General features: G+C 40.9%; 1 protein-coding gene across 1 annotated transcript in view; it reads right to left on the bottom strand.

Moving 5' to 3' along the window:
• The window catches only part of CRYBG3 (crystallin beta-gamma domain containing 3), a 297,693-nt gene that overhangs the window by 111,592 nt on the left and 168,152 nt on the right, over positions 1 to 17,949 (bottom strand). Inside the window, exons 5-6 of the mRNA XM_082245519.1 lie at positions 13,118 to 13,165; positions 6,090 to 6,205 (exon numbers count right to left, since the gene is read on the bottom strand). Coding sequence (XP_082101645.1) covers positions 6,090 to 6,205; positions 13,118 to 13,165 — 164 coding nt within the window. The remainder of the gene's footprint in view (positions 1 to 6,089; positions 6,206 to 13,117; positions 13,166 to 17,949) is intronic.

Raw genomic sequence — 17,949 nt, forward strand, 5'->3', positions numbered from 1 at the left:
GAGTCCTGACCTCAACCCGATAGAACACCTTTGGAATGAATTAGAGTGAAGACTGCAAGCCAGGCCTCGTCAAACATCAGTGCCTCTCCTCACAAATGCACTTCTGGAAGAATGGTCAAACATTCCCATAGACACACTCCTAAACCTTGTGGACAGCCTTCCCAGAAGAGTTGAAGCTGTTATAGCTGCAAGGGGTGGGCCAACTCAATATTGAACCCCACAGACTAAGACTGGGATGCCATTAAAGTGCATGTGTATGTAGAAGCAGGTGTCCCAATACTTTTGACAATATAGTATATATATATATATATATATATATATATATATATATACACACACACACACACACACACACACACACAGGGGTCTCAGACCTGTAGGAATAGAGATTACTGCAGAAATCAGCCACAGTAACCTTTGCTCAGTTTTGGATCTTTCTATAGGGGTCTCAGACCTGTAGGAATAGAGATCACTGCAGAAATCGGCCACAATAATCTTTGCTCAGTTGTGGATCTTGCTATAGGGGTCTCAGACGTGTAGGAATAGAGATCACTGCTGATATCAGCCACAGTATCCTTTGCTCAGTTTTGGATCTTTCTAAAGGGGTCTCAGACCTGTAGGAATAGAGATCACTGCAGAAATCAGCCACAGTATCCTTTGCTCAGTTTTGGATCTTTCTATAAGGGTTTCAGACCTGTAGGAATAGAGATCACTGCAGAAATCGGCCACAATAATCTTTGCTCAGTTGTGGATCTTGCTATAGGGGTCTCAGACCTGTAGGAATAGAGATCACTGCAGAAATCAGCCACAGTAACCTTTGCCCAGTTGTGGATCTTTCTATAGGGGTCTCAGAGCTGTAGGAATAGAGGTCACTGCTATCAGCCACAGTATCATTTGCTCGGGTTTTGGATCTTTCTATTGGGGTCTCAGACCTGTAGGAATTGAGATCACTGCTGATATCAGCCACAGTATCCTTTGCTCAGTTTTGGATCTTTCTATAAGGGTCTCAGACCTGTAGGAATAGAGATCACTGCAGAAATCAGCCACAGTAACCTTTGCTCAGTTGTGGATCTTTCTATAGGGATCACAGATCATACATCTATAGGATTATAGATTACATCAGATATCAGTGAGAGTATTGATAATCGGTCACTTGCGTACATCTATAACCACCACAGCCCATCTATAGGGCTATCAATTACATCATATCAGGTCATTAAGTATCTATTGGTCAGTTGCGTCTACCCTATATTGATCTGAATCAATATCATGTCCGAAAGGCCGACAAGGAGAGGCCGACTCTAACAGGCCACAAAAAGAGGGCAAGCAGCCTCTGTGTCCACTGTGAAAAGTGGTGGTCACAGTCGAAATAGTGCAAGAGTAACTGCGAGGCCTTGGTTACAGTGTTCAGGCACCACAAACGGCAAAGGCCCAATTTTTGGCACTTGTATAGCACATGCGATTTCAAATTTGCATGGAATTCTTACCAGCAGGTCCCATTCCTGCACCCAGCAAGAGTAACTGTGAGGGGTTGGTTATGGTGTTCAGGCACCAGCAACACCAAAGGCCCAATTTTTGTCACCTGTATGACAAGTACATGCAATTTCATATTTGTATGGATTTTTTAGCAGCAGGGCCCGTTCCTGCACCCAGCAAGAATAACTGTGAGGCCTTGGTTAGGTTGTTCAGTCAACACCTTCCGCAAAGGCCCAATTTTTGGCACTTGTATAGCACATGCGATTTCAAATTTGCATGGAATTCTTACCAGCAGGTCCAGTTCCTGCACCCAGCAAGAGTAACTGCGAGGCCTTGGTTACGGTGCTCAGGCACCACCTTCTGCAAAGGCCCAATTTTTGACACTTGTATAGCACATGCAATTTCATATTTGTATGGAATTCTTACCAGCAGGTCCCATTCTTGCACCCTGCACAGGCACCAGCAACACCAAAGGCCCAATTTTTGGCACCTGTATGAAACGTACATGCGATTTCATATTTGTATGGATTTTTTTGCATCAGGGCCGTTCCTGCACCCAGCAAGAGTAACTGCGAGGGGTTACGGTGTTCAGGGACCATCAACAAGCAAGGCCCAATTTTTATGCACCCGTATGACAAGTACATGTGATTTGAAACTTGTATGTATATTTGTATATGACATTTTTTGCTTTAGAAATGTTAGTATAGCTGCCTTCAGGGGACCCCCCAGGAACGCTATTTGAAGGAATTTTTCATTTTTATAGTTTCAATTTAAGCCTCATTAAAATCAGTAAATCAGTGCTCTTTTAAAAACGATTGTTTTTAAAAACTTTTTTTTCATTGCTACATGTTCCCTAGATCAGGACCCGGACCCCAATACACTTTTTGGGGCAATAACTTGCATTTAAGCCTTCAAAATGAGGCCGTTTGATTTTCGAGGTTCGAGTCCCATAGACTTCAATGGGGTTCGTTTGTTCTAACAAACTTTCCCTCTGTTCGCGATGTTCTGGTGCGAACCGAACCAGGGGGTGTTTGGCTCATCACTAATATATATATATATATATATATATATACACACACACACACACACACACACATACATATATATATATATATATATATATATATACCTACAAACACACAGTATATGTCAGACAGTGTTGTGCTGTGTGGTAGAGCTATGTAGTTCTCAGGATCTCATGGATGGAGAGAAATACAAATTGTTTAGCAGGTAAATAAGCTTCAATCGATGTGGTTGTAAAGCCTAAACATTTTTTACATTATTGAATGCCCTGCATTAAAATGGAAGTAAATGTAATTTTTCAAACATTTGCTGACAGGCAGGGTATTTATGACATAAATGCATCCTCCTGCTGTCATGTACAATGAGCAGTGCATGCGCATGAGCATTTACAGCCCCGATCTGTGTCGCGGCAATGTGACTCCCTTGCATATGTGCTGGAGTAACTTCATCGAGGCCCAGCCTATCAAACAGCTTACGGACTAAGACTGGGATGCCATTAAAGTTCATGGACCTATAAAGGCAGGTGTCCCAATACTTTTGACAATATAGTGTATAGGTTAGCTGTTTTACCTTGCAAAGGATTCGCATTCCTATGCAGCCAATCTTGTAATTTGCATACATTTTCCGCAGACAGGTGAGACTCTGGGATCTATTTATAAAAAAAAAATGCTGTGTGGATATCTCAAGCATTTGCAGACATCACAAGTAATTCCTGTATTTTGCCTATTATGTTTTTTTCCTATGATCATCAACTCCATCTAGTGGCCATAATGCTGTATTCTCTTGGTTAGGGTATTTCAGTAAAATACAGCGTTATAGCCACTAGATAGAGCTAATGATCATAGGAAAAAAACAGATCAGGCAAAATACAGGGATTATTCAAGATCAATGTTTGAATTCTTGAGACATATGCATAGAATTTTTTTTATTTTTTTTTAAACAGACCCCTTGGAGTTCCTGATTAATTGTCTTCTTGGTTCAGCAATTCAGCTGCTGTAAAGGGTTTGTCTGCCAAAACTACTAATCTTTTGGAAAGTAAAACAGTAAACATAAACATATAATGTGTTTGCCTGTTTGTCTGGAGTCCCACTTTACAACCTCAACAAAGATAGTGGGACACCTCATAATATAGATGTCAAGATCTAAGAAACCAGGTAAAGGTGCATTGTCAATTGATTTATTTTTATACAATTGACACATATATTGTGCATTCATACACACTCTACAGCCAATTTAGATAGGAGCCAATTAACCTACCAGCATGTCTTTGGAGTGCAGGAGGAAAGAAGAGCACCTAGTGGAAAACCATGCAGGCACAGGGAGAACATGCAAAGGTAGCGCCATTGTTGGGATTCAAACCAACGACTATAGTGCTGCTAAGCTAAAGTGCTAACCCCCTAAACCGGCCATAGATGGTTTGAATCTTGGCTGGTTCAACGGGGACCGGCCGAGATTCAAACCATCTATGAGCAGGCTGAATGTACCCAAATCGATCCATCAATAATTTTGGTACAACCAGCATGTCAGATTTCTAGCATGCGATCATTACCAGCAGTTATAATCACTGTGTTCTACAGGAGTAGGACACTAGCGGAAAAAAGTTTGACTACGCCTATAGGGCAGTCCCAGGGGGTATTCTCCCACTTCCTGCTATAGGTCTTCAGTTTTGTAACAAGCAGTGTCAGAAGAACATATAACCGAACTCAATAGAGAGGTGGAGGCTCTGTCTGTCAATGAACATGAGAGAAAAGGATTTTACGGTAAGACAAAAATTCAGTTTTCTCTTTTGTTCATTGACAGACACAGCTCCATATCTTCTTGACCCTTGGGACCTCCCAAAGCAGTGTCAACATGAGGGGTGGGAAAAATACAGCAATAAACATACTTCCCAAAGGCTAAACATAGCAAACCAGGTAAAACAGGAGCTCAACCAAGAAACAGTGGAGATCATCTGACAAAAAAAAAAAAAAAAACTACACCCTCAAAGAGAATCAATCCTCGCCAACAGTGGCCTGCAAAACCTTGCGGCCAAAGGCAGCATCTGCAGATGCCAACACATCCACCATATAAAATTTTGTGAATGCGTGCATGGACAACCAGGTGGCCGCCTTGCAACCTGCACCACTGACGCCTGATGATGGAAGGCCCAAGAGGCACTAAGGGCACTTGAAGAATGTGCCCTAACAGGAGGAACATTACCCTTAATGGAATAGGCCTGTAACACCATCTGCCTGATCCATCTGGAAATGGTCGCAGCAGACGTGACGACAGTCCATCCGCAAGGACAAACAGGAAATCCAATTTTCGGAACGACTCAGCCTCTGTCAAGTACTCCCTGATTGCCCGAACCTCATGCAAACAATGCAAGGTAATCTCCTTAGGGTGCTTAGGCTTAGGGCACAAGTAAGGCAACACAATGTCTTCATTTAAATGGAAACCAGAGACGACCTTAGGAAGGAATGACTGGCAGGGACGAAGCACCACTTTATCTCCATGAACCACCAAGTAAGGTGAATGACAAGACAAAGCTGCCAGTTCTGACACCCTACATGCAGAAAAGAAAAAGCCACCCAGTACCTTCTGGGATGATGTAAACAGAGGAATCTCACGAATAGACCAGCATTTCAGCCATATCCTGTGCCAAAGGACCACTGCTGTCACAGACAGCCTAGAGACTAAGGGAGCCGCATCCAGAGAGACAACACAGACGAACTGCAACCCCTGGACCAACTGGTCCGCCAGCTCCGCAAAGGCAGGGAGACGCTGTTCCCCATCCAGATCCTGGTGCAAAAGCTTTGCCCACACCGTGGGACACCAATGCTACAGTGAACACCACCCTAAGGACCGATCCGGCTACAGTAAACATGTGGCGGACCAAAGTATCGGCTCTCCTGTCAAAAGGATTTTGAAAAACTGGAGATTCCTCCACCGGAAATAGGGCGGGTGGAACTGCCCAATTATTCAACAGAGACCCCTCAAGGGATACTGTCTATCAAAGCGCTTAGGCACCGCCATATAGCGTTTAGGGCAACTCCACTGACTCGCGATCATTTTGTCACAGTAGGCGGGACATTTTTTTAGAGGATACAGCTGTATCCCCCATGTTTACAATTCCCTGCACCCAAAATAGAGAAAATAATAAAAGAAGCAAAAAATTCCAATTAAAAAGGAAAAAAACGCTAGGACCAGAGATCCCAGCAAGGAGCTAGGTCCTTACTCCTGACTAGGCAGAAAAAAAAGTGAAGACATATAGCAGGAAGTGGGAGTATACCCCCTGGGACTGCCCTATAGGCATAGTCAAACGTTTTACCACCTAGTGTCCTACTCCTGTAGGGTGCAGCATAAACCCAAGGGTCAAGAAGATATGGAGCTGTGTCCATCAGCGAAAAACAGTTTTAAAAAGTCAAATACATTGAGTAACCTAAAACCAAATGAGATGCAACTGATCATACTTGTTTTTTTGTATTAACAGTTGCCAAGAAAGCAATAAAAATGTAATACCAATAACAAGAATATAAAAGCTACACATCTTTAGTATAATGTGCAGCAAGTTAGTTGAAATTCCAAATGTGTTTCTTATTTTCCCTTACCATCCTCTGATCACACGGATATTTACACCGTTTGGGAACACCCAGGATGTTGCATCAAGAGCGTCTCCTTTTAGTTCAATCTTGTTCTCGTGATGTACAACATCTGACAGGATCACCTGCATTGAGTTAAGATAACAACATTATTTGGCTCAGTCTGTAGGCACTTAATCAACGTTGACATCTGCATACAAAGTTTAAAGTGTCTTTGAAACATCAAAGATCTATATAGTTAGTGTACATGAAAAAATGTCTTTATGTATTACTTAAACAGATGTACACTGTATATAAATTTCTGTCAGAACATAATACCTCTCTATGCCCTTCTAGTACATGGAGCTGAAGTATAGACTTCCATTTTTTAGAGAAACAGGTTCTTGAATTCTACCAGAAACACAGGGACGCAAAGATGGTTTATTCTGATTAGAATTCATTACTCATTTCAGATCAATGCATGACTTAGAATGCATTGCAGCTCTTAAACTGTCAGTTCATTGCAAATAACGTTTCAATTACACAGAGCCTGGTGGGCTAAATTACAATGGCACCAAAAAGTATGTGAACCCCTCAGAATTAACTGGTTTTCTGCAGTAAATTGCCATAAGATATGTTCTGATCCTTATCTAATGCCTCGTACACACGCAACGATTATCGGCCGACCGATCGTCCGACTTTTGTCCAGAGTGGTGTTTTTTCTCGGCCAACAAAAATCTACTTCAGAAGTGATGTCATGTGCTGGTTTACTTTCCGTGTGTTTTTTCTTCTCTGAGCATGCCCAGTCTTGCTCATCAGATTTTTGTCTGCTGAAATCTGTACTGACTGATGGAAAATCGGCCGTTGTGTTGACGGCCAACAAAAATTTTATAGCCTGCACACCAGATTTTTTTCGGCTGAAAAGTCAGAGTCGGTTGTTGGAAGCATCATACTAACAAGCTGAAACTCGGCCGATCGGACGTTGGCCGAAAATTCACGGCCAATTATCGACGCGTGTGTACGGGGCTTAAGTCACAACAATAGACAAACACAATGTGTTTACGCTGATAACACACAAACAATTCAAATTTTTCATATAAAGGAAAAGTGTAAATATCGAGCTAACCTGACAAACAAGGAGATGCTAGCACAAAACAACTGACAATACAGGTTGTAAAAAACAGAAATAAATAATAAGTGCAGCGTTAAATGTAATTAGTGAACTATGAGCATTCACAAAAAATACATTGTGATTAATCATATGAACATATCACATAACAGTGAAAAAAGTCCCATAGAGTGTTTATGAAACACATTAAGTGAATATAAGTTTATGTCTAGATTTCTAAACTAATATATATAGAACATATAAGATCCCAAAAGTATTGATTCAGCAATGGTGGAGATGGTCAATAAAGTGTTCAGATCCCGTCACCAGATGGGACAAATAAAATGGGCGCTCACCAGATGTTATTTACCTATGATGCCGTACAGCATACAGGTCAAACAGACTTCACAGATAAGCTCCCGAATTCCTCTTTAACCGCCGCTCCTCCCCTGGCCCGACTCCCGCTGTGAATGAATACAGCGGGAGCGAGTCTCCGGTGGCGCGCGCGTGCCGCCCACAAGGGGAGGAGTCCAGCGATGTAGGTCTACGTCGCTGGACGATAACTAACCACTTTGCCGCAGTAGGTTCAACGTGAGCGGTCGGCAAGTGGTTAAGATAGATAAACTTGGATGTTTTTCAGGGCTCACAGTAAGTGGAGAAGAGGAAGGGTGAACCCCTCATTCACCATGTCACATAAAAATAAGCCAAAGAAAAGAAAAATTAGATCCTACGTAGGATCTCATCTTTTAGACCCCCGATCCCTCCATAAAGAATACCTGTCACTGCCTATTACTGTCACAAGGGAAGTTTACATTCCTTGTGACAGCAATAAAAGTAATCAGATTTTTTTTTTTTTTTAAAGAACAGTGTAAAAAATAAAAAATAAAATAAAATGGAAAAAAAAAATAGATTTTAAAGCACAACTGTCTGCGTGAGCTCGCGCAAAATAAAAACGCATACATAAGTTACGCCCGAAAATGAAAACGGTATTCAAATCACACATGTGAGGTATCGCCAAGATCGGCAGAGTGAGAGCAATATTTCTTGAAAAAGACCTCTGTAACTCTCAACTGGTAACCGTTAAAAATGTTTAAAGCGTCGCCTATGGAGATTTTTAAGTACCGCAATTTGCCGCCATTCCAAGAGTGTGCGCAATTTTAGATAACTATTTACTCGGCGTGACATCATCTTTCACAATATATAAAAAAATGGGCCAACTTTACTGTTTTTTTTAAATTCAGTGAAATGTATTTTTTCCCAAAAAATTGCGTTTTAAAAATATTGCAACAACCACCATTTTATTCTCCAGAGTCTTTAAAAATATACTTTATGTTTTCCCAGCAAAAAATACTGATTTTAACTTGTAAACAACATGTGTCAGAAATAGTCTTGGCCATGAAGTGGTTAAACATTTACAGTGTTGGAGGAAAAATAGGTGAACCGTTGGAGTTAATTGCTGGTTGAACCTTATTTGGCAGCAGTGACTTTTGGTAGCCCTGGATGAGACCTGCACAACGTTCAGGAGAAATTTTTCAACCATTCCTCTTTACAAAACGGCTTCAGCTCAGACACATTTGAAGGATGTCTGGTTTGAATGGCTCTCTTGAGGTCAATTCCACAGAATCTCTATGGGGTTAAGGTCTAGGTTCTGACTGGGCAACTCCAAAAGGCGCATTTTCATTTTCTGAAGCCAGTCTGTGGTGGATTTACTTTTATCCTGCTGCATCACCCAACTTCTACCAAGCTTCAGCTGGCAGACAGCCACCCTGACATTACCCTGTAGGAGATTTTGGCAAACTTGGGGATTTATTTTCCTTGATGATGGCAAATGGTCCAGGCTCTGGGGCAGCAAAGGAAGCCCATGTCATGATGCTCCCTCCACTATACTTCACCATTGGGATGATGTTTTGATGTTGGTAAACTATGCCATTTTGTGGCATACATAGTGCTGATAATTCTTCCTGAATATTTAAGCCCGTTGCACAGGGGAGTAAAAAATGCAGAATTTTTCACTCATTTGAAATTAGATGCATTGTTGTCTATGGGACATTGCACACAGCTGACTAAAGATCAGTAATACAGTGTTGAGGACAGAGCAGTAAAACAAAAATAGAAAATTTTACATTTGAATGCAATAATTTACTTGTGTGTTTACTTGTTTAATGTTTACGTGAGTAGAAGTGAGTATATTACAATACTGGCAATGAAGAAGAATTTTACTCATCTATACGCTTGCACATCTTTACTCGCCTATACTCAACATTACTCTTAAGACACAGTTTTTGGCCCCTTGCACATGGGCGTCACAAGTTCCCAAACAAACATCAGTAAATCATGATGGCCATGTGCAAGAGGGCTCCTTTTTTTGCGAAGCATGGTTCACATCAGCTGATGCTTCTTATGAACAGCAATCGTGAAAAGTTTGCATGCCTTTTACCAATCAAGTAGCTCTAAACCACACATGCAAATAAATGTTATTAATTGGACTCCAGGTGTACACACTACTTACTCCAATAAGCTTCTGTAGTCTATGAGTTCTGTCATGTTTCACATGCTTTGCGATATGCCTTCAAATGTTATATGTATTCTTCTGCCCCTGGTTCCTCCCCTCCCCTTTGCTCAGTTTATCCTGCATCGATAGCTCAACCCCTTTGTTCATTTTTCCCAGTAATGCATCTCAGCCTCATGTTTAATGGAGTGGATCACATTATGATCTTTTGACCTATCCGATGTTCATTGTTGTAAGATTCTCACAGTTTATGGAACAAACTTTACAAGATCTTCAAGGTGTCGTCTGGATCGAGTCACTGTCTATTAATTCAGCTAGGATTGAGGGTTATCGCTATCTCATCACAACTGTAAGTTACAGAGATCACACTTTCAATGCTTAGACTGGAGAGGCAGAACAAATTCACTAACTTTTTCCTCCAGCACTGTGAATGTTTAATGGGTGTGTTTAATAAAGACACAATAAATTAGAATTGTTTGTTTGTTATCAGCTTAAGCACATTGTGTTTGTCTATTGTTGTGCAGGAAAAACAGTTAATTCCAAGGAGTTCACATACTTTTTTATGCCACTATAGTTTTTGAAACTTCAGCAGTGAGATGTGCCCGTCACAATTCCTAACTCTGTTCCTGTCGACCTGTCGAGTTCTGGGTGTTCCCCTCAAAATATGTCCCATCCCCTTCTAATGCATTTTTAATTATATGAAATATAAAGAAATATAACCAGGATAGGGGGGGGGGACTCATAATGGCCACTGCAGGTGCACAGACCCAGAATGGACTGACCCTTTAATCTCACATTGGAATTATAAACATGAGGGGAAAGTATATTGTAATAGGGGTTACTGCATTCTGCACCTCACTGTTGCTCTTACTAAAACATCTGGTTAAGGTACTCCTTTACACATGAACCTTGGCTACAGGTAAGCGCAGAGGGTTTGCGGTTTAGTTTAGTTCCTGGCTATGGTGCTACATTTGGCAGCTGACTTAATACCACAGCACATAGACAATAAATTAGTGCAGCATTTTATATTAATCTGGATTACAACAGAAGCATTATTGGGCATGCCACAAGAAAGAAGTCTAGTTGATGACTTATAATAACCTCAATATAGAGCCATCTTTTACCACACTATAAGGCATCGCATAACCAGAGAGCAATTTATTTGCTATGTGGAAATTACATGTTTTCCACCATAACGGCAAAAGTAAAAAATAACTAAAAACATCACTGACATTAAGACATCTCTTGCTTTGTTCAGTGACAAGCAGAAATCTGTTTATTGTGATGCTACAAAAGACAAACCAGCTTTAGAAATATTTTCTCAATGCTCCTTGATGAAACTACAGCCTTGTCTTGCCTGTTGTAAAAGCTTGTTCTTTGAGAACTAGAGGAGGCAATGCTTAAACCAGGGAACACTAGTTCTGGATTTTGCAGTCTCTGATTCAAGGCTGTGCAAGCAATTCACCCAGGGCTTTCTGGAGATGAGGATATCTGGATCTACAAGGTTTTAGCTGCTGGGGAAGCCAAACCCTATAGCAGTTTAATGGGCCGCGTTTTTTTACCGCGATTTTACCGCGATTTTCAGGCGTTTTTTTCAGGCGTTTTTGGAAGCAGGCATTGACATCTATCAAAAACGCTGGTAATCAGCCCAAAAAGAAACTCATGTACTTTTTTCAGCTACAGGCGTTTTGCAAAACGTTCAGATGTGAACAGGGGCCATTTAAATGAATGGGGTTTTACTTGTTGGGCGTTTTGGAACGTTTTTTTTTAGCGTTTTTGGAGCTGAAAAACACTCAAAAACGCCCAGGTGTGAATGGAGCCTTCGATTTACCAAAACCATATAACAGGAGATCAAATCGAAACACTTTTAATTTGTATGCAGTCAGGCAGGCTCTTGCACTACATAGTTGAAGGTAAATCTAAAGGGAATATAACCACAAAAGTTGTATAGTGTGTATCCAGCTTTATGCATATGGTAGCAGTTCCTACAGTTCATTCCCTTGCATCCCTAGTTCAATGCTGAACCATATTTGCCAAAATAATTCCCCTAAATCAGAGCCCGTCATGGGATTTTACCCATTTAACAAAGACCCTGGTTTCACTAATATTGTCATTAAATTCTTCCAGACATATTAATAATACCCAACCACAGCCTCTAGCTCATGTTCTGGAAATAGATAAATCAGCCTGGAATCAATTAGGATTATTTATTACCAGCCAGGGGCATATTAGAACAGCTCCTTTGTAGTTTGCTAATAAAATGTTAATTTGCCATGTTGTGTAAAGATTACAAAGGCAACTCCTTGAACCTACAGACGAGCTTGCCTTGTTTTGCAGAGTAATTTGTTGATGACGAGTGTTTAGCAGAACAAGTTAATTAGGTTGCTGTTCTGTAATGAACTTCTGGCGCCCCTGACACTGAAAGGGTCCTATTAGTATGCAGTGTGGCGGTATTGAAACAAATAGCTTTTAAATGAGATAAAAAGGAAATCCTCACTGAAAAATCAATAAGTCAGATTAGGTAAATTAAAATATGGTGGGGGCAAAGATTTTGAGGTTTGTAGTCCAAACATGTAAACTTGATGCCAAATTGTGCACTTGCAGTATTAGTTACTGGCCTTGTCAAACTGAACTTTAGCCCTGGTTCAAACTGAATACAGCTTTGAAATCATGCTACTTCAGCGCGATTTCCCTTCTAGATTGTAAGCTCTTACGAGCAGGGCCCTCTAGTTCCTCCTGTTTTGAATTGTATTGTAACTGTATTGTCTTCCCTCACATTGTAAAGCGCTGCGCAAACTGTTGGCGCTATATAAATCCTGTATAATAATAATAATTTCAGAGCTGCCAGCCAGTGTGATTTTATGTGTGCTTTGCTGACATCTGTGCGACTTCATGCACAGATGTCAATGCAAGCTGCACATGAAATCGCCAAAGATAATCCAGGATCTTTGCCAGTCATAGTAGCACCGATATATAAGGAGTCCAAAGCCAGAAATCGGGTGCGTCAGTAAATAGGCTTGTTATGTAACTTTGATCTGTCAAATTGCATGACAAGTCACATTGGTGTGAACAGGGGCTTATTGTATTGTGATCTGCTTTGTAAGATTGGGCTGAAGTACAAACACACACACAAATGTCTCTGACACTATAGGATCATTGAGTGTGCTGCATCTTCCAATGTAGGCAAAATACATGGACATGAAAAATAACTGAGTTGAGCATCTCAGTGCTTTGGAGGAAATGAACTTGCATGCCATATTTTGGTTTAAATCTGCAAGTTGCCATTTAAGATAAAGTCATACACCATTTTATCTCTTTAGAGTCATGTATCCCAAATATTATGATTTGGGACTATGAGAATATGACCAACTGTTTACCTATATACTGTTTTTTTTTAATATTAGTATTATTACACCACTCTATCATTGGTTCAGCATTTACCTTTCCAGGCCTTGGGTTAAACTTTAAGCAGCTGCAATCCATGGTGTTCTGAAATCACAAACAAAAGTTTATATTAGTAAACTGTAAAATTACAGGATGAAGGTATATATGCAAGAGGTATATGCGGAGCCAAAACATACAGTAGTTTTTCTATTCCCTATGCATAGTTACATAGTTAGTCAGGTCGAAAAAAGACATAAGTCCATCTGACTCAACCAATAAAAAAAAAAAAACAGTATTGAAAACCCAACCATACAATCCCATATACACAATCCTATACCCGCAGTTGATCCAGAGGAAGGTGAAAAAAACCCAACAAAGCATGATCCAATTTGCTCCAGCAGGGGAAATAATTCCTTCCTGATCCCCCAAGAGGCAAACGGATATTCCCTGGATCAACTTTACCTATTAATATTATTACCCATTTATATTATGTACACCCAGGAACGAATCCAGGCCTTTTTAAAATCAATCTAGTGAGCTATCCAGAACCACCTCTGTAGGGAGTCTATTCCACAATTTCACAGCTCTTACGGTGAAGAAACCTTTCCGTATTTGGAGAAGAAATCTGTTTTCCTCTAGACGTTAAGAGTGCCCCCTTGTCCTCTGTGTTGACCTTAAAGTGAATAACTCAACACCAAGTTCACTATATGGACCCCTTATGTATTTATACATGTTGATTATATCCCCCCTAATCTCCTCTTCTCAAGAAAGAATAAATTCAGTTCCTCTAATCTTTTCTCATAGCTGAGCTCCTCCATGCCTCTTATCAGTTTGTAAATGGGGTAACACGTGTTAGAGAGGTGTTCTCCCACAGGTGGAGAATAGGTTGAGGCTATTTTGACAAAGTCTGGACTACAATGTGCATAAACAGTACAGAGATACCACATGTGTGAGACTTTTTGTCAGTTTAGCAGCGTACAGGACCCCAAAACCATTCGCCACCTTCAGGCTTTCTAAGGGCGTAAATTGTTGATTTCACTCCTCACTACCTATCACAGTTTCAGAGGCCATGATAGCACAACCCCCCCCCCCCCCAAATTACCCCTTTTTGGAAAGTAGACACCCCAAGGTATTTGCTAAGAGGCATGGTGAGTATTTTGCAGCTCTCATTTGTTTTGGAAAATGAAGAAAGGAAAAGGAAAAGAAAAAGAAAATGATTGGTTTTCGGGGTCCTGTACGCAGCTAGACTGCCAAAAAGTCTCACACATGTGGTATCTCCGTACTCAGGAGAAGCAGCAGAACGTATTTGGGGTGCCATTTCACATATAGCCATGGCATGTTTGAGCAATATATCATTTAAGTGACGACTTTGTGTAAAAAAAAAAAAGTGGTCATGTTCCCAAAACATTTGGCAAAATATAAAATATTGCATGGACTTGCCATGCCTCTCAGCAAATAGCTTAGGAGGTCTACTTTCCAAAAAGGGGTCATTTGGGGGGGGGGGGGTTTATGCTATCTTGGCATTTCATGGCCTCCGAAACTGTGATAGATAGTGAGGGATGGAATCAACACCCTTAAAAAGCCTGAAGGTGGTGATTGGTTTTCGGGGTCCTGTACGCGGCTAGACTGCCAAAAAGTCTATACACCATAGTTTGTAGATGCTATACCTTTTGTGCAAACCCATAAATATATGCTTATTGAGATTTTTTTTTTTATTAAAGACATGTAGCTAAATACATTTTGGCCTAAATGTATGACAACATTTGAGTTTATTGGATATTTTTTTAAGGAAAAGTATAAAATGTAATTTTTTCTCAAAATTTTCGGTCTTTTTTCATTTATATCGCAAAAATAAAATCTGCAGAGGTGATCAAATGCCACCCAACCACCCAAAGAAAGCTCTAGTTGTGGGAAAAAAAGGACATCAATTTCGATTGGGTACAGCATTGCATTAATGCGCAATTACCAGGTAACGTCACGCAGCGCCAAATTGCCAAAAACGGCCTGGTCATTAAGGGGGTAAAACCTTCTGGTCCAGAAGTGGTTAAAGCCGTATTAAACCTGAAACCAGAAATGTATTATATTGCAGCTTATCAATTATCCTCTAATCTTTTCTCATAGCTGAGCTCCTCCATGCCTCTTATCAGTTTGTAAATGGGGTAACACGTGTTAGAGAGGTGTTCTCCCACAGGTGGAGTATAGGTTGAGGCTATTTTGACAAAGTCAGGACTACAATGTGCATAAACAGTACAGAGATACCACATGTGTGAGACTTTTTGTCAGTTTAGCAGCGTACAGGACCCCAAAACCATTCGCCACCTTCAGGCTTTCTAAGGGCGTAAATTGTTGATTTCACTCCTCACTACCTATCACAGTTTCAGAGGCCATGATAGCACAACCCCCCCCCCCCAAATTACCCCTTTTTGGAAAGTAGACACCCCAAGGTATTTGCTAAGAGGCATAGTGAGTATTTTGCAGCTCTCATTTGTTTTGGAAAATGAAGAAAGGAAAAGGAAAAGAAAAAGAAAATGATTGGTTTTCAGGGTCCTGTACGCAGCTAGACTGCCAAAAAGTCTCACACATGTGATATCTCCGTACTCAGGAGAAGCAGCAGAACGTATTTGGGGTGTCATTTCACATATAGCCATGGCATGTTTGAGCAATATATCATTTAAGTGACGACTTTGTGTAAAAAAAAAAAAGTGGTCATGTTCCCAAAACATTTGGCAAAATATAAAATATTGCATGGACTCGCCATGCCTCTCAGCAAATAGCTTAGGAGGTCTACTTTCCAAAAAGGGGTAATTTGGGGGGGGGGGGTGTTTGTGCTATCTTGGCATTTCATGGCCTCCGAAACTGTGATAGATAGTGAGGGATGAAATCAACACCCTTAAAAAGCCTGAAGGCGGTGATTGGTTTTCGGGGTCCTGTACGCGGCTAGACTGCCAAAAAGTCTATACACCATAGTTTGTAGATGCTATACCTTTTGTGCAAACCCATAAATATATGCTTATTGAGATTTTTTTTTTTTTATTAAAGACATGTAGCTAAATACATTTTGGCCTAAATGTATGACATTTGAGTTTATTGGATATTTTTTTAAGGAAAAGTATAAAATGTAATTTTTTCTCAAAATTTTCGGTCTTTTTTCATTTATATCGCAAAAAATAAAATCTGCAGAGGTGATCAAATGCCACCCAACCACCCAAAGAAAGCTCTAGTTGTGGGAAAAAAAGGACATCAATTTCGATTGGGTACAGCATTGCATTAATGCGCAATTACCAGGTAACGTCACGCAGCGCCAAATTGCCAAAAACGGCCTGGTCATTAAGGGGGTAAAACCTTCTGGTCCAGAAGTGGTTAAAGCCGTATTAAACCTGAAACCAGAAATGTATTATATTGCAGCTTATCAATTATTAGATGTGCTTGCTGTATCATTTTCCTTTTCTTTGGCTTTTTTCCCTCTGCTTTCCTGGTGACCTGGACAGTAACACACCTCCTGTATTAGTGAGACACAACTCTGGAGGAATGAGAACAGGAGGTACGACAGACAGCCTCCTGTGCAGGGCAAAGTAACAGTTGTACTGTAATTTTGTCCTCCCAGACAGCACATATTTACCTTCCATTGTTCTGCCACTAGGAGTAAAATGAATTGCTCCATAAGCTACAAGTAGGCAAAGTCATCGTTGACAAAGAGCTAAGGATTCCTTGTGTGACAGCACTGATTGGCCAAGAGCTGTCACATGAAGTGAGTCACATGCTCCTCCATACCCAGAAGTACCAGGCATTTCCTTTGGCTCCTGGTACTGAACAAAATGGTGTTAGGTGTTTAAAGACAGGTGTGTATATGCTAGAAGGGGGATTAAAGCAAAACACAGGTTTGCCTTAAAATGGAACTTTAGTCAGGAAATTAAGTCCAGCTAGATAACTTCAGGTTGGCCCTTTTTACAGGTTTAGCTATGTAAAACATTAAAAATAAGTGTCTATACAATGTAAACTCCAGTAATCCAATCTCACCCTGCTCTGCACATGCTCAGTTACATAGTTACATAGTAGTTGAGGTTGAATAAAGACAGTTGCTTTCCATTTTTAGGCATTGGCATATTTGTAGAGGCTGATCTGCTGACAACGTTAAACCGGAGCTCCACCCAAAAGGGGAAGCACTGCTTGTTTGCACCCCCCCCCTCCATTGCCACATTTGGGGTTGGGGGCAGCAGATACTTGTGAAAACCAGGTACCCACTCCCACTTTCGGGTAAGATCGCCACACGGAGATCGTGGCAATCTACAAATTTAAAGCCCCTCCTCCTCCCCCCATGATGCCTTCTGGGAGACACACAGGTCCCAGAAGACAGTGGGATAATTCAGAAAGTGCAGTATGCCTCGCACATGCACAGAAGGAAACAGGCATTGAGGCGGCAAGGCTTCACTTCCTGTTTCCCTTAGTAAAGATGCCAGCGCCTGCACCCAAAACCGAATGATGTAACAGCTAAGGGTGCCGGCACTGCTGGATTTGTGGACAGGTGTGTGTCCTTATATTAAAAGTTAGCAGCTACAGTATTTGTAGCTGCTGACTTTTATTTTTTTATTTTTACAAGCTGGAACCCCGCTTTAAAATGCAAGTAGACCCTCCTATTCTTTACAGCCAAGAAAGCTGCTTCTGTTTCATCTGCAACTGCTATGGTGCTGCACATGTGATCAGTTATGACACCAGCTATTTGATGGTTTGACAGTTTCATTGAGGACACAAACAAAATGTGAGTTAGCAATCCCGGCATTCCAGGAATGTAACAGTTTTTTGAAAGTGTTAAATCAATGGGTTTAGTTCCACTTTAGAATTTACTGCTGGGGCTCTGGGCTTCAGCAAAATGGCAGCCTCCTGCACTTAGA

Source organism: Pelophylax lessonae, assembly GCF_965119305.1.
Source record: "Pelophylax lessonae genome assembly, chromosome: 2".
In the NCBI taxonomy this organism is placed as follows: Eukaryota; Metazoa; Chordata; class Amphibia; order Anura; family Ranidae; genus Pelophylax; species Pelophylax lessonae.